This window comes from Caretta caretta, chromosome 11, assembly GCF_965140235.1.
Source record: "Caretta caretta isolate rCarCar2 chromosome 11, rCarCar1.hap1, whole genome shotgun sequence".
NCBI lineage: Eukaryota > Metazoa > Chordata > Testudines > Cheloniidae > Caretta > Caretta caretta.
This window is the reverse complement of record NC_134216.1, coordinates 40,031,564-40,056,556: the sequence shown is the minus strand read 5'-3', so window position 1 is coordinate 40,056,556 and position 24,993 is coordinate 40,031,564. Positions and strand designations below refer to the sequence as shown.

Here is a 24,993-nt window from a genome sequence, read left to right as displayed (position 1 = left end):
TTCCTCTTCCACTCTGCCAAAATCCAGTGCCAGAGGGACTCTAATGTATGTTTCACTTACTCTCCTCTCCACAGAAGATTCAGGATCCATTCAAATGGGAAGGGACCCTGCCCTCAGAGGGGAGAGACACAGCTTGGATCACTGCATTCTCCTTCGTTCCTGTTCGATAATATTTGCATGTCAAGATACCAAAGTCCAGAAGCTTTGATCAGGGTGGATAAAAATCAATGTTTTCCAAAAAATAATTTAAAAAAATATATAAATCATAAAATGGTGATTGGAAAAATCTAACATACTAAAATGTATAATTAATAGGAATGTGAAAATAAGTTATATAGTTGCTGAAATAAATGTATATCATTATTGTGTACCCTCCTAGGTATCATAAAGATGTACCAAATCTAGTGTAAAGGCTCTATTTAGCTGTAAATGAACAATGTTTCAACGGTTATGTCAATCAACAAGAATGCACCTTTCTTTAGAAAATAAGAAGTACAAATGGATGATTAAATAGATGATTTAGATGGAGCTTTTCTACTTGGCAATTTAAATCAATCCACCCTGGTTTTGATCAAGACAAATGCTGTTCTCCAGTTTAAGTTTTGCTGAAAGTCAAGCTGCTGGATAAGTGACTCAAGACTAACTTTTTAAGTATTTAGATTTGCCAATTTAGATAAAACAATTCAAGTAAAATATGAACTCAAAGTTTAGCAAAACCAGATTCTCACCACAAAAACTTATCACTTACATGCAACTAGACTGTTACAATACGCAATGAACTTACCAATCTTGAATCATTAATAGAAACAATAAAATCAAAGAATGGCTCCAGTCCAGCCCTATGTCCTGGTGAATTTTCTTGTACCTATCAAAAAAAAGTTATAATAGAGGGGGATTTAGTGGAAAAATTACAATTGTATGGGTATTAAAATTTGTATTTTACAACCATTAACTCCTACTATTGCAAACCATATAATTTTAGAAGTCACACAACACCCAAGTACAGTAGTTGAGTCTCAAAATTTGAACTGCCTTGAAATAGCTCGTTGGGAAAAATTCAGTCTTAACAAAATACATCATTAATTTGTTGGGAAATCAGTTATACAAGGTAGCTACTATTTCTCACCAACATTTAAATTTTATTCTTCTGCTGCAGGTAAATAGCTCTAGATAACTGGTAAAATTATGACAGGTTTCAGAGGAACAGCCGTGTTAGTCTGTATTCGCAAAAAGAAAAGGAGTACTTGTGGCACCTTAGAGACTAACCAATTTATTTGAGCATGAGCTTTCGTGAGCCACAGCTCACTTCATCAGATGTTTACCGTGGAAACTGCAGCAGACTTTATATACACACAGAAATCATGAAACAATACCTCCTCCCACCCCACTGTCCTGCTGGTAATAGCTTATCTAAAGTGATCAACAGGTGGGCCATTTCCAGCACAAATCCAGGTTTTCTCACCCTCCACCCCCCCAACCTTGATCTATGCAGGAAATAGCCCGACTTGATTATGTAAAGAGTTGTCACTTTGGATGGGCTAGCACCAGCAGGAGAGTGAATTTGTGTGGGGGGGTGGAGGGTGAGAAAACCTGGATTTGTGCTGGAAATGGCCCACCTGTTGATCACTTTAGATAAGCTATTACCAGCAGGACAGTGGGGTGGGAGGAGGTATTGTTTCATGATTTCTGTGTGTATATAAAGTCTGCTGCAGTTTCCACGGTAAACATCTGATGAAGTGAGCTGTGGCTCACGAAAGCTCATGCTCAAATAAATTGGTTAGTCTCTAAGGTGCCACAAGTACTCCTTTTCTTTTTGGTAAAATTATGATTCAAAGCCCAACTTTATTCAAGCCTGCCTTTTACAAAAAAAAAAAAAAAAAAAGTTAAATCCTTCTTAGCTTGTTCTGTTTTAGCACTATTAGGAGACAGTCAGCGCCATATCCTGAAATGTTAGAACTGTGGGTCGGGACTCCAAAGTGGGTTACAATCCTGTTTTAATAGGATTCCCAGGGCTGGCTTTAGACTTGCTGGGATCCGGGGCTGAGGCCGAAGCCAAAGTCTGCCACTCAGGGCTGAAGCGCTCAGGTTATAGGCCCCACACGCGGGACTGAAGCCCTTGGACTTCAGCTTTGGCTCCCCCCCTGCCCAGGGCAGTGGGGCTTGGGCTTTGGCCCTCCTGCCTGGTGTGGTGGGGCTTGGGTGAGCTCAGGCTTTGCCCCCCCCGGGGTTGTGTAGTAATTTTTGTTGTCAGAAGGGGGTCACGGTGCAATGAAGTTTGAGAACTGCTGTGTTATAATGACAGGTTTCAGAGGAACAGCCGTGTTAGTCTGTATTCGCAAAAAGAAAAGGAGTACTTGTGGCACCTTAGAGACTAACCAATTTATTTGAGCCATGATTGCAGTGCACCTTTAAGCGGGGGGGAAGGGGTGACATCCAGCTTGCCAGGGAAGAGGGAATAGTGCTTTACAGGCAGGGCAGGGGTGGGGAGAGAGGCTCAGAAGCTGCTGCAAAAGGAGGAGTGGGGTCAGCATGCTGATGCTGACTCATCCCCCAAGGACCGGAGTTGATAAAGGGCAAGCCCAGTGGGAGAAGCCCCTTTCCTCCAGACCAGGTGGAGCAGCACACACCCTTCCTCCCTCAGAGGGGCAAAACACCAAGTTTGGTTGGGACCTGTTGTGGACATTGCACTAGCCGCAACTTTCTAGGGGACTGGCCTAGGTGGAATGGGGGTTGAGCGCTTCACCTTCCCCACAGCAGTTTAGGGAGGGCTTTGTTATGGGAGTAGGGAAGGGAGTTAGGTTAGGATGATGCAACTCATGAAGTAAGTGTGGGGCAGATGTCCAGTGTAGGTACTCCATAGGGAAGGGATACAGTGACCAAATAAATGGCTTGGTAAAGGACTTAAAAAGGAGATGTGGTTTAAAGGAGCAGAAAGGGGGGGAGGGAAGGGGTGGAAGAAGATTTACGGCCCTATGAGTGGTACAGCATGGAGCCAACCCCCCCTTTCTTACAGCCCATTTTAACCCATGTTCCGGGGCGGGGGAGAAGAGGAGGAGGAGGAATGGTAAGGTCCCAGCAATGGGTTGGCTGGGGGACCTGGATGGAAAAAGAGGGAAACTGGCGGAAGCCCCCGGGCAGATATTGAATGAACATGGAGTTACCTACACTGTACAATTTTACCTGCCAAGTAGTCCCAGACATCTAAAAATAATAAAGTTATGGCCTGATTAAAACCCTACCAAGTGTCTCCGGTCCTCCTTTTGGTATAGCCGCACAACTGGAATACACACTATCCCATGAGTAAGCTGCACTCGTCAATATTATGGACAAAAACTGGGCATCTGCCAACTATAATTAGTTATATGGCGTATAAAAACAACAAAAAGTGCCTTTTTACAACCACATCAGCTCAGATAATCTATCTTCATAAGAAGAGAGCCTAGATATCTTAGGCTCTCAACCTTTTTCTTTCTGAGCGCCACCTTCCACATCCCCCGCAACATACTATAAAACTCCACAGCCCAACTGTGCCACAAAAACTGGTTTTCTGAATTAGGGGGTAGCAAGCAGGGCAACTGCCTGGAGCCCCTGCAAAGCTACATTGCTCAGGCTTCAGCCCCAGGTACTGGGGCTTTGGCTTTTTACCCTGGGCTCCAGTGAGTTTAACACTGGCCCTGCTTGGCGGCCTCCCTGAAACCTGCTTGCGGCCTCGACCCCTGGTTGAGACCCACTGTTATTGACTGCACCCAGGAGCTTGAAATCTGCTCCTAATACAAAATAGAACAACTTTAATCAGAAACTGTGACAAGCATCTTTGTATTTACATGGACTCATGCGGTACCAATCTAAACTACCATAACTTCAGACCCGAAGAAGAGCTCTGTGTAGCTTGTACCTTCCATCAACAGATGTTGGCCAAATAAAAGATATTACCTCACCTATTCTGTCTCTCATATCCCAGGACCAACATGGCTACAACACCACTGCAAATAACTTTAATGAAGATGCTAAATTATTCCTCCAACTGTTCCCTTCTAACATGATTCATTTCACCCAATGGCTTTATTGTTTATACTCTACATTCATCTTTGAGAGGTTTAAAACAGTTTAACATTTTCACAGAAGAGAGTTTTCTTACTGTGTATTTTCTGCAGTCTTAACAGAATTGGTGCCATACTGGTGGTTAGTCCTATGTCAGTCTGATAATTGCAAATTTGCTTTGCCTAGAGGAATGTGGTTTTCCTAATATGGGCTACCTAGAGTAAAATGTTCTACTATGGAAAAATCTGAGACTTACTGTCACTTTACCCTAATGTGTTCATGCATTTTTACAGATTATGCATACACAAAACTAGAACGTGAAACATCTTTTTGTAATTGGTGAGTGAGTAGCTTTCCACGGGAAATGTTGAAAACATTTCTACTTTACTCAAGCTTTTACTAAACAAATAAACAACACACAAACACATAGTGTATCAAGAACCTGTTAACATTCAGAATTTAAATTCTGCAATTTGAGTAGCAATATAAGTGCCACATAGCTTTGTCAAACAGCAGCAGCACGAAATTAATGTGTCTCTGGTCAGTTTCACAGCAGCAATTTAGAACCAAAGGGGCAAAATGAAACTACTAGACCAGTTACTTGCCTGTAACTTCAGCAGAGAAGACTGCCTACTTTTCAGTGTGCCTGCACACTAACATATACAACAGAACTTTGATGACTGGTTGCACGCACATTCCCTTGGATACAAAACATTCAGGGCTGTATAGACCCACAGCCCTGATTCATTACTCACTTTCTTGAACCACCTTGAAGTCCAGTTACATAGACTCCAAATATTGACTACAAATATCCAAACTCTTGGACAATTGAATAGCATTGGCCCAAAGGTGGTGAGTCTGAGTACCATCAAACTAAATAAAAAATGAACACTACACTAGGAACCTGAGCACTGGATCAAGATAAAAAAAATCAGGACTCTTTATGGCCTAAGAGTACAGACAGAACTCTATGTAGCAGATATTGGCGAAATGGAAATCACTGGGGCAAGCTTTGGCAGTTGATTAGGCTTTAGTAGATTGTGCCCAGAGGTTATCACAGAGTCACTAACTATTATAACCATGTCTTAATGCAAAGTGTTTTCAACTGAGACATTTTTGAAAATCCTACTAGACACATATCTGCATCTTACCTAAATCTTTGAAAATCTGTCAATTCACTACCTACACTTAATACTTCCTTAGTTTAACTGCAAAAATTGTTTTGTTAAGCTTACTTTTTTCGCATGTATCCATTACATTTATGGTAGTTTTATTTAATAAAATTTTTAAAAGCTATTTTTGTATATTTTTAATTGAAATCCAATTTCCTTTCCAATACAGCTTGACACAATTGAGTAAAAAATCATCTAGTAAATAAGAAATGCATCATTCACCATTTCCTAACATAATACAATTTAAAAATTAAGACTCTGAATAAATGTATGCTAACCTATATAATTACTTAATAGAGGTGTATCCTCCTGGCTAAGAAAAATTAGCATCAAATTTAGTATAAGGCTATATTTGGTTGCAAACAAACATGTTTTAATTAGGACTGTCAATTAATCGCAGTTAACTCACATGATTAATGAAAAAAATTAATCGTGATTTAAAAATTAATCACAGTTAATCGCATTGTTAAACAGAATACCAATTGAAATTATTAAATATTTTGGATGTTTTTCTACATTTTCAAATATTTTACTTCAATTTACAACACAGAATACAAAGTGTATAGTGTTCGCTTTATATTTATTATAAATATTTGCACTGTAAAAGATACTTATTGTATATACTCATTCATAAGCCGAATTTTTTTAGTAAAAAAGGGACGCACCAGAGAAGGGGGTCGGCTTATGAACAGGTATAGAGAGGGGGCAAGGAGCAGGCCGCGCGGCCCGGTCTGGCCTGCCGGAGCAGGCCGCGCGGCCCGGTCTGGCCTGCCGGAGCAGGCCGCGCGGCCCGGTCTGGCCTGCCGGAGCAGGCCGCGCGGCCCGGTCTGGCCTGCCGGAGCAGGCCGCGCGGCCCGGTCTGGCCTGCCGGAGCAGGCCGCGCGGCCCGGTCTGGCCTGCCGGAGCAGGCCGCGCGGCCCGGTCTGGCCTGCCGGAGCAGGCCGCGCGGCCCGGTCTGGCCTGCCGGAGCAGGCCGCGCGGCCCGGTCTGGCCTGCCGGAGCAGGCCGCGCGGCCCGGTCTGGCCTGCCGGAGCAGGCCGCGCGGCCCGGTCTGGCCTGCCGGAGCAGGCCGCGCGGCCCGGTCTGGCCTGCCGGAGCAGGCCGCGCGGCCCGGTCTGGCCTGCCGGAGCAGGCCGCGCGGCCCGGTCTGGCCTGCCGGAGCAGGCCGCGCGGCCCGGTCTGGCCTGCCGGAGCAGGCCGCGCGGCCCGGTCTGGCCTGCCGGAGCAGGCCGCGCGGCCCGGTCTGGCCTGCCGGAGCAGGCCGCGCGGCCCGGTCTGGCCTGCCGGAGCAGGCCGCGCGGCCCGGTCTGGCCTGCCGGAGCAGGCCGCGCGGCCCGGTCTGGCCTGCCGGAGCAGGCCGCGCGGCCCGGTCTGGCCTGCCGGAGCAGGCCGCGCGGCCCGGTCTGGCCTGCCGGAGCAGGCCGCGGCCAGGCCAGAGACATCCTCCCCTGGCCCTCCCCAGATAAGGTGTGAAGGGATAGGATGGGGAGTGTGTGGGGGTCCCGGCTAGGGGTGGGGTCATGTGGCAGGTGGTCACAGGGGTTACGCCCCTGACCCCCAGCTTCTCCCCCCTCCCCAAAATTTCCTCACCACTTCCTGTCCCGGCCCCTCAGGGTAAGCAGCTGGTGCGCCGGGACACTTTGTTTACTTAGGTTCACCTCTGTGCCTGCAGATGCTCGAGGTAAACAAACCATCTTGACCCGCCAGCAGCTTATCCTGATGGCCCGGGAGCCAAAGTTTGCTGACCCCTGAATTATAGGGTCGGCTTATGAATGGGTCATAAAAATTTTCCATTTTTACTTGTCTATCTTGGGGGGGATCGGCTTACAAATGAACCAGCTTATGATCGAGTATATACGGTATTTCCTTTGTTTTTCAATTCACCTCATACAAGTACTGTAGTGCAATCTCTATCATGAATATGCAACTTACAAATGTAGATTTTTTGTTAATGCACTCAAAAACAAAATGTAAAACTACAAGTCCACTCAGTTCTACATCTTGTTTAGCCAATCAGTAACACAAACAAGTTTTTTTACATTTACGGGAGATAATGCTGCCCACTTCTTATTTACAATGTCACCTGCAAATGAGAACAGGTGTTCGCATGGCACCACCACATTGCTAGGTATTTACGTGCCAGGTATGCTAAACATTCGTATGCCCCTTCATGCTTTGGCCACCATTCCAGAGGACATGCTTCCCATGTTGATGGTGCTCGGTAAAAAAATAATGCGTTAATTACATTTGTGACTTAACTCCTTGGGGGGGGTAATTGTATGTCTCCTGCTTTGTTTTACCTGCATTCTGCCACATATTTCATGTTACAGCAGTCTCAGATGACGACCCAGCACATGTTGTTCATTTTAAGAACACTTTCACTACAGATTTGACAAAACGCAAAGAAGGTACCAATGTGAGATTTCTAAAAGTAGCTACAGCACTCAACCCAAGGTTTAAGAATCTGAAGTGCCTTCCAAAATCGGAGAGGGACAAGGTGTAGAGCTAGGGTGACCAGACAGCACGTGTGAAAAATCAGGATGGGGGTGGGAGGTAATAGGAGCCTATATAAGACAAAGCCCCAAATATCAGGACTGTCCCTATAAAATTGGGACATCTGGTCACCCTATGTAGAGTATGTTTTCAGAAATCTTAAAAGAGCAACAGTCTGATGTGGAAACTACAGAACCCGAACCACCCAAAAGGAAAATTAACCTTCTTGGTGGCATCTGACTCAGATGATGAAAATGAACGTGGGTCAGTCTGCACTGCTTTGGATCATTATCAAGCAGAACCCGTCATCAGCATGGAAGCATGTCCTCTAGAATGGTGGGCGAAGCATGAAGGGACGTATGAATCTTTAGCGCATCTGGCACATAAATATCTTGCAACACTGGCTGCAAATGTCTGTTCTCACTTTCAGGTGACATTGTAAACAAGAAGCGGGCAGCATTATCTCCTGCAAATGTTAAAAAACTTGATTGGCTGAACAAGAAGTAGGATTGAGTGAACTTGTAGGCTCACTGTTTTATTTTTGAGTGCAGTTATTTTTTGTATATAACTCTACATTTGTAAATTCAATTTTCATGATAAAGAGACTGCACTACAGTACTTATATTAGGTGAATTGAAAAATACTATTTCTTTTGTTTCTTTTTTACAGTGCAAATATTTGTAATAAAAATATAAAGTGAGCACTGTGCACTTTGTATTCTGTGTTCTAATTGAAATAAATACATTTGAAAATGTACAGAACATACAAATATTTAAATAAATGCTATTCTATTATTGTTTAATCACATAATTGCAATTAATTTGTCTAATCACACGATCATAATTAATTGTTTTAATCACGCAACAGCCCTAGTTTTAATAGTGTATAATATAACCTCTAATTCAGGGACTCTCTGCAAAATTCCACTGCCTCCCTCACGCAACCCCCATAGTATGTCAGGGACTCAATGACCCTTCTATTCCCCACATACCAGGGTACCCATTCTCCTACCTTGTTAGGGGTTCTGTGTGCACCCCCATTTCCATGTTCCCTCATACCATGGTGATGGGTCTTCCATTCTCCGCCCCCCCCACCAGTAGTTCTGGTTCTCCCATTTCTCCTTCCCCCATGCCAATAGCTCTGCATACCCTTCACTGCCCTCCATACCAGGGAACCCCAATCTCCCCGCCAGGAGTTGTGTAGCCCCTCATTCCCCCATGGCTACCATTCCCGCCTCCTCCACACCAGGGTTGTCTCCCATTCTCCCAATAACCAGGGATTCTGAGTGCCCCTCCCCCCCCAAGCCAAGGGCTGTGTGTGCCCCCAGAACCAAAGTCCCCCATTCTCGCCACATGCCAGGGTCTTTGGATGCAATCCCATTCTCCACTTCCTCCAGTCTCATATTTTGTCCTCTCTTTCAGGGTGTCAACATTTTTAAAACTATTGGGAGGATCAGCAGAGATGCTACTGGGGGTTATGGTGGTGGGTGTAATTATGCTGGAATGTGGTAATGGCTGTCAGCGGCCAGTTCTTTGATCTACAGACAATTACAGAGGTATTTGCCAGTACTGCTGCCATTACTAACCAGATGCCAGAGGCTGTGTCATCATCCCCTTTCAGTTTTCCTGATTTCCACCAAAATCAATAGGGTTCTGGCCACTGAGCCCTAGAACACTCCCTTAAATTTTTGAATTGATCAGATGTGACCATCAAAAGTTCTTGTGTACAAAACAAAATGCCATTGGGTAGAGTGTTAGATCTCATAACGCTCTGCCAAAAAGTGGTTATTCTTCACACTACCTTGACTAGAAAAATCACTAAACATCAAAGCAGCATCTCAAAAAGCTTAATCAAAAGCCAGCTAATAATTTGTTTTCAGTTGCAATCAAGTTTCACCATTTATTATTTGAATTGCACAATATAGCAATTTAGTAGCTGGTGGCTTGTCTAAAGCACACATTTTAACTTATGAACTTACAGTATGCCTGTATAATGTATTTAATAGGTCTACATAGTGTTCATGTGTGTAGTGCGAGAGAGAATTTTGTTTATTATAAAGATTATTAATAGAAATACTTATTTGGCCAACAGGTTTATTTAATAAGGGATCAGAAACACTTTACCTTTTTAAAGTGCATTAGGAACATTGTCACACTACAAGAAACTGGCAGTCTATTCCTTTAGTAACAGCTGCCTCAGGCCCACAGAAATGTGGTTTGTTGTTGAGATGGAACCACTCAACCAACCAGTAGAGTGCTGAGCATGGAGCCTTGTCAGTCATGATTCAATAGTGAAATAAACAAGCAAACAGGCCAGCCGGTTGGCAAAAAACAAACACAGCCAACATGTCAGGAGGCATTGAACAACTGGCTGAGAGAGATATGTACTTGGGAACCACTGGAAGCATTTCTGTGTCTATGGCTGGTCTCAGATTGCCTCTGCTTTCCCCACCTCTCCTGTGCAGAATTGCACTTAAAACATATTGTTCTCTAGGCCCACCTCAGAATGCCAATATGCCCACTTCCTCACTCCAGACAATCATCACTACTCATTTCATTGTAGGCTTAGGTCTTGTCTTCCCTAGCTAGAAAATGTGTGTTCTTTACCTTGGGGTAACCAATATGCATGAGCTATCCCAAGGTAAAAACCATACTGAAGCCAAGGAACTTCAGTTTTTCCACACATTAAACTAAGTGGAGTCGGAATTATACCCATATCTGGGGTTAAATTCACCAAATTGACCTCACGGTAAAACTAAAGTGCTTTGTTTTCATTTTGTTTTTACCTTGAGATAGCTCATACATGTTAGCTACCCCAACATAAAAAGCACACCTATTTTCAGCAGTGAGGATAAGGCCTCAGAGAAGTTTACTCAAGTTGCTGAGCTCATTTTTCCATACTACGCAAAACCCTCTCTGTGATGGTGATGAATAATAAGGGTATTGTATGACAGAATGGTCAAGATTTTCAGTTCTGGATTTTTAATGTTAGGCTTCTAAATCCATATAGCTACACCTAAAACAGTCTGATTTTCAAAGGTGCTAAGTCCCTACAGCTATCACTGACATCAATGGATGCTGTAGGCACTCAGCACCTTTGAAAGTCAGGCAATTTATATAGGTTCCTAACTTTGGATTAGGAGCCTTACTTCATGTACCCAAGTTTGAACATTTTAGTCCAAATCCATGGACTAAGTCACTTTCAGCAGCAGAAAGTTTGAATTGACTTTTACAGGAAACCCTGCTAAAGTAGTATCCAGTTTATCACCTGCAAGACAGTGAAAGTAAAGCAAAAAATTGTGTAGGTATGTAGGCTGTAATAAAACTATTATGAATTGCTTGAATTAAAAGTAAGTTTTCAGAGCTGATGGAGTCATTTTTATCTCTGCCAGCTTTTTTACTGCATTATATGGTACACAGTTGTATTGAATTCCTTTATGAAACACCTACTTTTCAAGAGCAAAAGCTTCATAAGTGAATTGATCTAGAGGTTTTAAGAAATAAATCCACATACTCAGCACTGAATTTCACTCAATGTACAGTTCATATAGACTGGCCTTTAAAAAAATGACTATTTACTGCCTTGCTATAAGATAACTAAAAAGTGTTGAAGTAAAAAAGAAACCCTTGGGAGTATTTATACTCTGATTCCCTTTGCACCAAAGCAGGGAAAAAAGTACTCTAATATAGGTTTCAGAGTAGCAGCCGCGTTAGTCTGTATTCGCAAAAAGAAAAGGAGTACTTGTGGCACCTTAGAGACTAACAAATGTATTTGAGCATAAGCTTTCGTGAGCTACAGCCTTTTGTTAGTAGTCTCTAAGGAGCCACACTCCTTTTCTTTTTACTCTAATACAGTAACCTGTAAATCACGAGAGGTCAACTTAAATATCTTTATTTGCGACAAAGAAATTGGCTGAATCAATACAACCGCATGTCCAAATTGATTACTCATGCAAGGATACAGAGCAACTGGAATAAAATGGAGAGAATATATTATTTTCAGACTTTTACTCTCCATTTCGTCTTGAAAGTGCAGAAACGAATACATAATTGGTCAAAACAGAAAAGACTGTTGCCTTAATTAGCTAAGTGTGGTTTGAGCATTGGCCTGCTAAACCCAGGGTTGTGGGTTCAATCCTTGAGGGGGCCATTTGGGTCAAAAATTGGGGACTGGTCCTGCTTTGAGCAGGGAGTTGGACTAGATGACCTCCTGAGGTCCCTTCCAATCCTGATATTCTATGATTCTTTGAAGTGCACACAAGAAATAAGAAGCCTGACACTGTTTCTAGTGAAAAAACACAGTAGGCATTCCAACAACAAGACAAACGTTACTGGGGAGAGGTTATAGAGGTAAATAAGATTGAATGTTGTCAGCCTGAATGGGGTTAATAAATTAACAAATCTAAGGGCATGTTATACAATCAGCAAATACAAAGCAAATGGCAAATGTGAGGAAGTTTCCATTCCTAGAGGGCATACCAGAGAAGAGAAATTTTCCAACAAAAGCTTGGTTCATAAAGCATACTTGGGAAAAGATTACTTAGTTTAATGGTAACAAGGAAATGTAACCCAAAGTTAACTACTTTAAATTATATAACCACAAATTTATTGTATTTGAGGATTCTCCCCTCCTCACCACAAAAAGAAAAAAGTTACAATATAATTTTTAGTTTTCAATTTATATTCCTGGATAGCCCTAGAAAGACAACCCACCGCAAAGTTTCCCACTTAGCACGCATATAAACAGATCATTTCCCTCCACCACTCTTGTGCTTGAGTATTCAGTATATTCAAATGCCTATATTTCTTTTTCTAGGTGTACAAATAATAAGGCTTATAATGAAAATACTACATTAAATATAGCAAAATCAACAGGAACCACCACAATGAAATGCGAAAGGCATTTTAGATCATCCAGCCATCCCTTTTCCAAGGATGCATACTCCTAATACTTTTCCAGTCTAGTCTGAAATGGCCTGAATAGTGGTGCTTCTACCAGTTTTCTTGGGAGATTATTTCATAGTCTATAGGTCTCAGCACAAGGCCGTTTTCCCAGATACTAATCTTAATATTATCTTTGCTTAATTTCCTCCCATAACTTCCAGTCAACCCTTAGGGCCATTCTAAACAATCCATTGGTTTATTTGTTTTTTTTAAAACATCCTTCTAACTTTTCTTCCTCTTTAGTTATTCACCTAAACTACATTTACTTTCTTTTGAACCTCCTTCATAAATTCATTCTCACCAACACTATCAATCGTTTTTTGTTTATCTTTTCTGAATTTGCTCCAATTTGTCAACATCTAATTGAGACAAAGCAATCTATAGTCCAGTAGCCAAACAGATATAGTTTCACGAGGCAGTATTCCCCCCCCCCCCCATGGCCCTATCTGAACTGAATCCATAACAGAAGGCACCTACAGTTCAGCTTTTCATACTTTGCCCTACACTTTTATTAAAAAATATTAAGCTCAGGGAAGATACGCTTCAGTGTAAGTTAACAAGAAACACTTAACATTTTAGGTCTCTGAAAGCTGATCCATGCAGACAGATCCAATGAAGTCAATAGGGTTATGCCTGCACAAAGCTCATTGCAGGATATGGGCCTTAAAACATTCATTTTAGGGAAAATATTTTAAACAAAAAAAGCTCTTCAATATTTCTTGTCACTGTATATTATACGTGGGTAACTAAAGCACTCCTTTACTGTTGTGAAAAGCTTCCATTTGATTTTTCCTACACAGCATTAACGCAAACTCCCAACTACATAAAAATAGGTGTCATTCAATCGTGAGGTCATGTGCTATTTAAAGAGATTTTTTTTTTTAATATACAAGTTTGACCACAGTAGCAAAGAAAGTGTATTATGGTGTTTTCAGAATAAGTTAGCAACAGAGAACAAAAATAGTGAGAAATACAAAAATCATGTCTACCTGAGCCTATAAACTGAATTTACAGTGATGAAAACCTCATTATCCTGAATTTCTGACATGCCTCTACAGATAACATTACATACAAATGTTAATAAACACAATGTATTTCAGTTGTGCTGTCTGAAGATACTATACCAAAATTGAATTAAAATGAAGAGGTGTCTACCTGACTAGAAACAAAACATATCACATTTAAACAAGAGTAAAAAGAAAAAGGAGTACCTGTGGCACCTTAGAGACTAACAAATTTATTTTAGCATAAGCTTTCGTGAGCTATAGCTCACTTCATCGGACGCATCTCTAAGGTGCCACAGGTACTCTTTTTCTTTTTGCGAATACAGACTAACACGACTGCTACTCTGAAACCTTAAACAAGAGTGCAATTTCAACAACAAAGCGGATTATACCACATGGAAGACAGTCAATTTGTTAGTGTTCTTTAATCAGAGGGCAAATTAACCTATGAACTAATTCTGATCTTGCCGTTTTAGAGATGTACAATAGTAAATTGTGCCGAATAGTTATACTGTGCCCTTCACTTACGCTGAACCTAAATCGTGGGTTTTTTTTTTTTAATTATTCCATACTGAGCATACCAGTTTCCTCCTCTCAAATTCCAACCACCTCTGGCATGAAACACAGCAGCCTTTCTGTACTTAAATACAAAATTGTTTCAGTAGGAGAAATGAAGCACATACCCATTTGAACCCTGCATGGAAAATTGTAGGTACACAGAACACAATTACCCATATTGAGATTTGGCCAGTACTCCAGGGTTTTCCCATGGGATTTTCATGAGAAAAGGAGATTTACAGTTCTTCTGAAAGATGACCCTTGCTCAGCACAGTATTCAATATATACTTCTAGGAACATCTCCTTCATACTAGAGCACTGGCTCAGTACAAAAATCACCAGCCTGTAGGACAAGTTTACCTTGGATGCTTCTAAACTAAGCAGGGTTAGACCTAGTCAGTTAACAATATGGGAAAGTTACATGAGATCATATCTAAATGTGGTATGGCTACAGGCCATATATATAGTGAAAGATATCAATGGATGATATTCCAATCCATTCTCATTTACTTTAAGGGTATTTACTCCACAAGTACACAGAATACAAGTGTCAAGGTTCCTTCCCCACTCTGAACTCTAGGGTACAGATGTGGGGACCTGCATGAAAAAACCCCTAAGCTTATTTTTACCAGCTTAGGTTAAAACTTCCCCAACGTACAAACTATTTTACCTTTTGCCCCTGGACTTTATTGCTGCCACCACCAAGCATCTAACAAATATATAATAGGGAAAGAGCCCGCTTGGAAACGTCTTTCCCCCCAAAACCTACACCCCCTTTCCTGGGGAAGGCTTGATAAAAATTCTCACCAATTTGCATAGGTGAACACAGACCCAAACCCTTGGATCTTAAGAACAATGAAAAAAGCAATCAGGTTCTTAAAAGAAGAAGAATTTTAATTGAAGAAAAAGTAAAAGAATCACCTCTGTAAAATCAGGATGGTAAATACCTTACAGGGTAATCAGATTCAAAACATAGAGAATCCCTCTAGGCAAAACCTTAAGACACAAAAACAGGGATATATATTCCATTCAGCACAACTTATTTTATCAGCCATTTAAACAAAACAGAATCTAACGCATATCTCACTAGATTGCTTATTAGCCCTTTACAGGAGTTCTGACCTGCATTCCTGCTCTGGTCCCGGCAAAAACAACACACAGACAGAGAGAACCTTTGTTTCTCCCCTCCTCCAGCTTTGAAAGTATCTTGTCTCCCCATTGGTCATTTTGATCAGGTGCCAGCGAGGTTATCCTAGCTTCTTAACCCTTTACAGGTGAAAGGGTTTTTCCTCTGGCCAGGAGGGATTTAAAGGTGTTTACCCTTCCCTTTATATTTATGACAACAAGGAAGTCCCCTTTATATCAGTCAGGAATTCTATGAGTCTCTCATAGAGTAATTAACCTTCAGCATCTCTGAATTTTTCCCATATATGGAGAGAGTGGAATTCTAATAAGACATGGTACCAAAAGCAAGCATACCACGTGTACAGAAGTGATGCCACTGTTGCTACCGCCAATGGTAGGGTTCTAAAGTAAGCTTTCCCAAAAATCTAGTATTGAAAGGCCAAGTTTTCTTTCTTATCTATCACTGGCTAGCCTTTGCCTGATAAACTTTTCACACCCTGTGCATAGTAGCTACTTATTGTATCAATGTTCATAGCACAAATCCTCTAGCAAAAAGCTACAGTGCTGCCCAATGTACCAGGTACATGATTCAAAAGCCATCTTCAGAACTGCCCCATGTTTCTGGTAAACCCTCTATAGTGTCAATGGTCCAGTGGAAGACTGTATTTGACCACAGTGATGAATATATGCAACAAAGGTTTTTGGAAAAAGAGAGGAGAGAAATATGAAGGGATACTAAGAACCTGCAAATGTAGCTGTAGTTATCAAGAGTTTCTCTCCCTGCCTGGAAGTTACTTTGTTATACAATCTGTAACTCCTGTACCGCTTTCTCACCACTTTCCTCTCAGCACTTTCCTTAACCTGCCAGAGCCCATATAAAACATATTACTAGCAAATCAATTACATTTTAAAAATCATATAGTCAATTTCCAATTAAGTACTGGATAAACTCATACAAGCATAATCTAAACCACAACAGCTGATCAAAACAGAGTGATCTGAATTATGGAATAAAGTCACAGATTTGCTTCTTTATCAGAAGCACAGTGTATTCATCTTTAGAACTCTGGGTAATTATTTGAGCATTAAGACAAGCACAATACTATGGCAAGAAAGGACAAGTCAAGTCAGAGTAAGGCCACCCATCCTCCTTAAGCTTTTTAACATTACCATCCTTACAAGTGTCTAGAAATAGACCTAATGAAAATATCAACTTTAAGGATAAGTACTGAACATCTGTCCCCACGCAAACCAGGCTATGAGAAGAAATAAGCATATTCAGCCTCCCGACCCCCTGACCCTCCTGTGGTCATACCATATCCAGCCTTGTCATGACTAGTTTGCACTTCTCTACTTGACAATTCAGCATGCAATATGTTGTTGATGTCACAGCAACTAACGAACCCCACTGGAGCATAAAGCTAGCCTAAAAGGGAACAGGCAAAGTGGAAACATTCTGTTTTAATATTTGGCATGTTTTGGACCAGGCAGTTGTGCATTATGTTATAAACGTTCTCTCTTTGTCCTCCCATCTTCTGAGATTAATTCCTGTCCTCAATTTACAGTGGTACCTTGAAGGCATACATAAGTGGATCGTGTTTCTTTGCACTCCCCTCTTCTCTTATTTTTGCTATGTAAATCTGGCACCTAATTACTGTGTGTTGTCCAAACTATAATATGTCCTCATGTTGTCTGTTTAGTTTACTTATTACTTTACAGAGAAAATAAAGACTGTTGTTCTCTCTTAAGGAAAGGAATAGCCTTAAATTGTGAAGAAAAGAACATTATAAAAAGGCTAGAATTGAAGGAACAACAATTAGTAATAACCCAAGATTCCAAGCCGCATAAATATCAGAATATGCCTCCATGGACTAAAATGTGATGACTAAAATACAGAACTTGATGAAAAATGATACAATGTTCTGGGGGTGAGTGTTTAAAATAGACAGTTTTCTTCCCTTATGAAAACAGTGCCTTTTAGAAAAAAGTTTTCCACCATTGCTAATTCTGCTTCAGCTCCACTGGTGTTTACAACATTGGGAGCACTTGGACAGTCAACCTGCTGGTGTTTAAACATTGTGTTCATTAGACCTGGCCTGAATAGGGATTTGTGACAGCATTAAAAATGCCAGTAGCACATCCACACTAAGGATTATCAATAGTAAAAAATATTTAGAAAGGTTCCCTAATGCAAATAGGTCTTAGAGGCAAGATGTTAGACAGCAATCTTGATCTAATGAACACATTCTAAAACTCTAGCCAAGACAAATTAGCCTGTTCTAAAATAAAGTTTAACTAGTTGAATTAAAGCCTGGGGGAACCTAGGGTTCACTGCGACCAGCTAATGTGTTAGGAGGACAGTTTAAGATTTTAACACAGTAAAAACATCTTTTTTCCTGTTGTAGACATAGTCTATGTCTCTGAACACAACCCCAAAGGGAGCATAACAACATACATTGCTTACACAATGAAGTACAAACAAGGGGTAAGTGGTTAGTTATCCTGCCAATAGCTTCTACAGAAGTAACGTAGATACAGTATCAAGACACCAGAATTTATGAAGTTACATCGTTTTCTTGTACAACTACCGTTTTATTCTTCCATTTTTGTTGCAGTAATAGAAAGGACACTGACCATTCCTGGAGTCAGACTCAAAGCATGAAAAACTGGGGGTGGCGGCACTGCTATGGGTACCCGCATAGCCCCACAGTATGCCAACATTTTTATGGCTGACTTAGAACAACGCTTCCTCAGCTCTCGTCCCCTAACGTTCCTACTCTACTTGCGCTACATTGATGACATCTTCATCATCTGGACCCGTGGAAAAGAAGCCCTTGAGGAATTCCACCATGATTTCAACATTTTCCATCCCACCATCAACCTCAGCCTGGACCAGTCCACATAAGAGATCCACTTCCTGGACACTATGGTGCTAATAAGCGATGGTCACATAATCACCACCCTATACCAGAAACCTACTGACCGCTATTCCTACCTACATGCCTCCAGCTTTCACCCTGACCACACCACATGATCCATTCATTGTCTACAGCCAAGCTCTACGATACAACCACATTTGCTCCAACCCCTCAGACAGAGACAAATACCTACAAGATCTCTATTAAGCATTCTTACAACTACAATACCCACCTGCTGAAGTGAAGAAACAGATTGAGAGAACCAGAAGAGTACCCAGAAGTCACTTATCATAGAATCATAGAATATCAGGGTTGGAAGGGACCCCAGAAGGTCATCTAGTCCAACCCCCTGCTCAAAGCAGGACCAATTCCCAGTTAAATCATCCCAGCCAGGGCTTTGTCAAGCCTGACCTTAAAAACCTCTAAGGAAGGAGATTCTACCACCTCCCTAGGTAACGCATTCCAGTGTTTCACCACCCTCTTAGTGAAAAAGTTTTTCCTAATATCCAATCTAAACCTCCCCCACTGCAACTTGAGACCATTACTCCTCGTTCTGTCATCTGCTACCATTGAGAACAGTCTAGAGCCATCCTCTTTGGAACCCCCTTTCAGGTAGTTGAAAACAGCTATCAAATCCCCCCTCATTCTTCTCTTCTGCAGGCTAAACAATCCCAGCTCCCTCAGCCTCTCCTCATAAGTCATGTGTTCTAGACCCCTAATCATTTTTGTTGCCCTTCGCTGGACTCTCTCCAATTTATCCACATCCTTCTTGTAGTGTGGGGCCCAAAACTGGACACAGTACTCCAGATGAGGCCTCACCAATGTCGAATAGAGGGGAACGATCACGTCCCTCGATCTGCTCGCTATGCCCCTACTTATACATCCCAAAATGCCATTGGCCTTCTTGGCAACAAGGGCACACTGCTGACTCATATCCAGCTTCTCGTCCACTGTCACCCCTAGGTCCTTTTCCGCAGAACTGCTGCCTAGCCATTCGGTCCATAGTCTGTAGCGGTGCATGGGATTCTTCCGTCCTAAGTGCAGGACTCTGCACTTATCCTTATTGAACCTCATCAGATTTCTTTTGGCCCAATCCTCCAATTTGTCTAGGTCCTTCTGTATCCTATCCCCCCCCTCCAGCGTATCTCCCACTCCTCCCAGTTTAGTATCATCCGCAAATTTGCTGAGAGTGCAATCCACACCATCCTCCAGATCATTTATGAAGATATTGAACAAAACCGGCCCCAGGACCGACCCTTGGGGCACTCCACTTGATACCGGCTGCCAACTAGACATGGAGCCATTGATCACTACCCGTTGAGCCCGACAATCTAGCCAGCTTTCTCCCACCTTATAGTGCATTCATCCAGCCCATACTTCCTTAACTTGCTGACAAGAATACTGTGGGAGACCGTGTCAAAAGCTTTGCTAAAGTCAAGAAACAATACATCCACTGCTTTCCCTTCATCCACAGAACCAGTAATCTCATCATAAAAGGCGATTAAATTAGTCAGGCATGACCTTCCCTTGGTGAATCCATGCTGGCTGTTCCTGATCACTTTCCTTTCATGCAAGTGCTTCAGGATTGATTCTTTGAGGACCTGCTCCATGATTTTTCCAGGGACTGAGGTGAGGCTGACTGGCCTGTAGTTCCCAGGATCCTCCTTCTTCCCTTTTTTAAAGATTGGCACTACATTAGCCTTTTTCCAGTCATCCGGGACTTCCCCGGTTCGCCACGAGTTTTCAAAGATAATGGCCAATGGCTCTGCAATCACAGCCGCCAATTCCTTCAGCACTCTCGGATGCAACTCGTCCGGCCCCATGGACTTGTGCACGTCCAGCTTTTCTAAATAGTCCCTAACCACCTCTATCTCCACAGAGGGCTGGCCATCTCTTCCCCATTTTGTGATGCCCAGCGCAGCAGTCTGGGAGCTGACCTTGTTAGTGAAAACAGAGGCAAAAAAAGCATTGAGTACATTAGCTTTTTCCACATCCTCTGTCACTAGGTTGCCTCCCTCATTCAGTAAGGGGCCCACACTTTCCTTGGCTTTCTTCTTGTTGCCAACATACCTGAAGAAACCCTTCTTGTTACTCTTGACATCTCTGGCTAGCTGCAGCTCCAGGTGCGATTTGGCCCTCCTGATATCATTCCTACATGCCCGAGCAATATTTTTATACTCTTCCCTGGTCATATGTCCAACCTTCCACTTCTTGTAAGCTTCTTTTTTATGTTTAAGATCCGCTAGGATTTCACCATTAAGCCAAGCTGGTTTACTACTACTTACTACAGGACAGGCCCAACAAAGAAAATACCAGAATGCCACTAGCCATCACCTTCAGGCCCCAACTAAAACCTCTCCAACGCATCATCAAGGATCTACAATCTATCCTGAAGGACGACCCATCGCTCTCACAGATCTTGGCATACAGGCCAGTCCTTGCTTACAGACAGCCCCCCAACCTGAAGCAAATACTCACCAGCAACCACACACCACACAACAGAACCACTAACCCAGGAACCTATCCTTGCAACAAAGCCCGTTGCCAACTGTGTCCACATATCTATTCAGGGGACACCATCATAGAGCCTAATCACATCAGCCACACTATCAGAGGCTCGTTCACCTGCACATCTACCAATATGATATATGTCATCATGTGCCAGCAATGCCCCTCTGCCATGTACATTGGTCAAACTGGACAGTCTCTATGTAAAAGAATAAATGGACACGAATCAGACGTCAAGAATTATAACATTCAAAAACCAGTCGGAGAACACTTCAATCTCTCTGGTCACGCAATTACAGACCTAAAAGTTGCAATTCTTCAACAAAAAAACTTCAAAAACAGACTCCAACGAGAGACTGCTGAATTGGAATTAATTTGCAAACTGGATACAGTTAACTTAGGCTTGAATTAGGCTTACAGTGTGTACGGTAAAACCCATTGTTTCATGTTCTCTATGTATATAAATCTCCCCACTGTATTTTCCACTGAATGCATCTGATGGAGTGAGCTGTAGCTCACGAAAGCTCATGCTCAAATAAATTTGTTAGTCTCTAAGGTGCCACAAGTCCTCCTTTTCTTTTTGGGTGTTGAGTGTCACCGCACATGGCTTTTATAACATCAAAAAAGGTAGATGCACTTAATATTGCTGAAGTTGGACACGGACAAACCATAACAAACCCTGAGCTGAGGCGCAGAGTTACCTCTACTTTTAAACAAACACGAAGCAGGTTTAGCGGAATCGCCCTCGCAGTCACAGGCAGGGCTTTAAACTCAACCTGCGGCTCGGACATCAGGAGACCCCAGCGCAGGTCTGGGAAGCAGGTCACTCTTGTAGTGACCGCGCTGCAACTTTCTCTCTACCCGACCCTGGAAACTGGCCAGTCCCAGCGGCTCCACACACCTGGGCCCGGAGGCGGGCGGGGGAGACCCGAGGCAGCAAGTCACTGAGCCAGGCCCGGCGCCGGGGCCGCCCGAGAGAACCGGGGACAGAGGGGCCCCCTCCTCCCGGACCCCTGCTCAAGGGGCCAGCGAAGCCAGGCCCACCCGTGACAAGACGCCCGCCCGCGCGCCCTACCCGGAGCCCGCCGGCCCGAGCGGCGCGGCTGCCGTTAGGCCCCGTGCGGAGGCAGGCCCGGCCCCGCGGGCTGCCCCCGGCCCGGCGCCTACCCGCAGGACGTGGTAGCCCTCGGTGCCTCCGCCGGGGATCTCCACGCTCTGCGAGGCACCCATGGCTCGGGCCGGCGGAGGAGGCGGCGCTGCTCCCCTCACAAAGCGCCGCACTAGGGACGTGGCACTCTCTCCCTCAGCCCCGCCCCTGCCGGGGAGGCGGAGGAGCGGGGGATGCTGGGAGTCACAGGCACCAGCCATCCGCTCTCGGGACAGCGCCACCTGCTGGGGCTGGCGGGCGCCAAGGCTGGAGTGGGGACGGGCTGCGCGGTGGTTTGTGGGACAGCCGGAGCCTCACCACCCTCGTCCCACCAGGACGTCCTACGGTGGCCGTCGCCGGACAGTCTTGTCACCGGGCAGCGCTGCCGGAAGGAAGGGGCTGCCGAGGATGGTTCTGTGCCCAGCGGGCTCTGAACATCGGCCTCCCCTAGCCCCGCCTCGGGGTGGAGTGTCTCCGCCCGCCCCCCGAGCACGCGCCGCCCGTGGCATTCGGCGCCAAAGGGCCTCTTGCTGCCCGCCGCTCTGTGTGGGTCTCATCCTCATCGGCTTTGACAATGGAATGATTGTTCCAGGAATTTCTGAGTCTTTGTGTAATGCGAAGTGCAGTGGCACTCGTAGGAAAAGCCACGTTGTGTACATAATTTTTCTTCAGCACCCATAATTGTGCTAGGGCCCTTACAGGAAAAAAGAGACGGTGTGGACCTTGCTCAGAACATTTTACAAACTAATTTTAGATGTGATATGACCAATCAGACTCGCATCCAATAAGGGGGAGATGGGGAAGGACAAAATAGGTGTGCTCATCTTGATGTTTACATTAAAAGTGTTCTTAAAAATGCTGCCTCAGGTCTTGCTTGTATTGTAAAAAAGGAGTTTTGAAGAGTAAGCTAAATAAAGAGGGAGTAGTGAGTTGGCAAACCAGAATTGGAAAAGGATTGAGCTCCCAAATATCTGAAAATCCCGCAATTTGGTAGTTTCTGCCTTTTCAGGTAACAATTACATCTGCAATAAATGTTGGTAAAATCCTAGCCTAGTTTAAACTGTTGCCGGCAGCCAGTGCCGAGAGGCTAAACAACAGCAGGGGTTGGTTTGCTTCCCGGTCTGCTACACCCAATAATCACAACGGGGTGGAGAAGCAGAAAAGTTTATTTGCAACTGCAGAAAGGTAGAGGGAGAATAGAATCTCAAATCCTGCACACAGAGCAGGAAGTTACACAGGCTTTTATACCTCCTTTCTTCAGCATACTTATCCAATAGCAAGCTGCCCTAAGTATCCATATAGCCAGCCAATCCAGTTCCCAGCTAGTTCCCTTGTTCTCTGTATCATTTGTTAAACCATACATAAAGCTGCTTTATTCAGCATTTTTCTTCCATATCTGCCCTGTTTGGCCTTGCTTAGTTTCAGGCAGTCTGACTCTGCAACATATTGTTGCAGATCCTTAGCATAACTGCTGCGAGTGCCTCCAGGTGGGGGGTCCAAGGACACTTGGGCCTAGTACGCAGAGCTGCTGTGAGTGCCTCCAGGCGGGGGGGGGGGGTGGGGCAAGGACACGTGGGCCTAGTGCGAGGGGGCTTCATCGATACTCGTGGTCTTCCATCCCCTCGAGTTACCTAGTGGCCATGCCCCAGTGTCCCCAACAAAACAAATGGGAGTTTTACCATTGACTTCAGTAGGGTCAGGAGTTAATCCTAATTAGCGAAACTGCAGTGAAAAATCAAATTAAGTTTGGACATTTAGAATAAAAGTAAAATGTATTCAACCCATCCATGGTTTGAAATTTACTTTATACATATTAAGTTACAGTGGAACTCAGATGGTGAGGCCTGTAGATGCACATGAATATGCAATTGGTTAGGGATAAATTGTTCACGGATAGAATCATAGAAATGTAGGGTTGGGAGGAACCTCAAGAAGTCACCTAGTCCACCCCCTGCATTGAGGCAGGACCAAGTATACTGAAACCATCCCTGATAGGCGTTTGTCCAACCCGTTCTTAAAAATCTCCAGTGACAAGGCTGCCTCAATCTCTCTTGGTAAACTATTCCAGTACTTAAACTATCCTTATAAGTTAGAAAGTTTTTTCCCAATATCTACCTTATACCTGCCCTGCTGTAGATTAAGCCCATTACTTTTTGTCCTGTATTCAGTGGACATGCAGAACAATTGATTGCTATAGTCAGGCACCAGCAAGGCAAGCACGTGCTTGGGGCGGCACAGTTCCAGGGGCGGCATCATTCCGGCCACCCTTTTTTTTTTGCGTGGGCAGTTGCGCTCTTGGAGCTTGGGGAGGCAAAAAACCTAGAGCCTTTAGTCTTTATAACATCTCTTAAATGTATTTGAAGACTGTTATCAGGTCCCTCCTCAGTCTTTTTTTCTCAAGACTGAACAGGCTCAGTTTTTTTAACCTTTCCTCTTAGGTCAGGTTTTCTAAACCCTGTATCATTTCTATTGCTCTTCTCCAGAGTCTCTCAAATTTGTCCACATCATTCTTAAAGCGTGGCACTCAAAACTGGAAACAATACTCTCGCTGAGGCTGCCCCCGTGCTGAGGAGAGCAGAACAATTATTTACTGCACCACACTCCTGAATCACATCCTAGATTCAGAACATTAGCCTTTTTTTCGCAACTGCAACACATTGTTGGCTCATATTCAATTTGTGATCCACTATAATCCCCCAGAACCTTTTCTACAGTATTACTACTTAGAGAGTTATTCCCCATTTTGTATTTGTGCATTTGATTTTTTCCTCTCTAAGTGTCTCACTTGTCTTTATTGAATTTCATCTTGTTGATTTCACACCAATTCTCCAATTTAACAACTCCAATCTGAATTCTAATCCTGTCCTCCAAAGTGATAGCAACCCCTCCCAGCTTGGTGACATCCGCAGATTTGATAAGTGTACTCAATACTTCATTATTCACTCCCTCCATTATTATTTATAGTAAAAAAATATATAAGATGGAAGACAGGAAAACTGGAGCAGATCATCCCTCCTTACTTCTTTAATTCTCCAACTATACTACAGCTACGGTGCTCAAGGAAAAAATCAGTATTAGAGAGCC

General features: G+C 43.4%; 1 protein-coding gene across 1 annotated transcript in view; it reads right to left on the bottom strand.

Annotated features, from left to right (window-relative positions):
* Nucleotides 1-22,096, bottom strand: part of GORASP2 (golgi reassembly stacking protein 2) — a 38,529-nt gene extending 16,433 nt beyond the window's left edge. Inside the window, exons 1-2 of the mRNA XM_048869367.2 lie at nt 21,930-22,096; nt 785-865 (exon numbers count right to left, since the gene is read on the bottom strand). Coding sequence (XP_048725324.1) covers nt 785-865; nt 21,930-21,992 — 144 coding nt within the window. The 5' untranslated portion in view covers nt 21,993-22,096. The remainder of the gene's footprint in view (nt 1-784; nt 866-21,929) is intronic.
* Between the last annotated feature and the right edge of the window lie 2,897 nt (nt 22,097-24,993).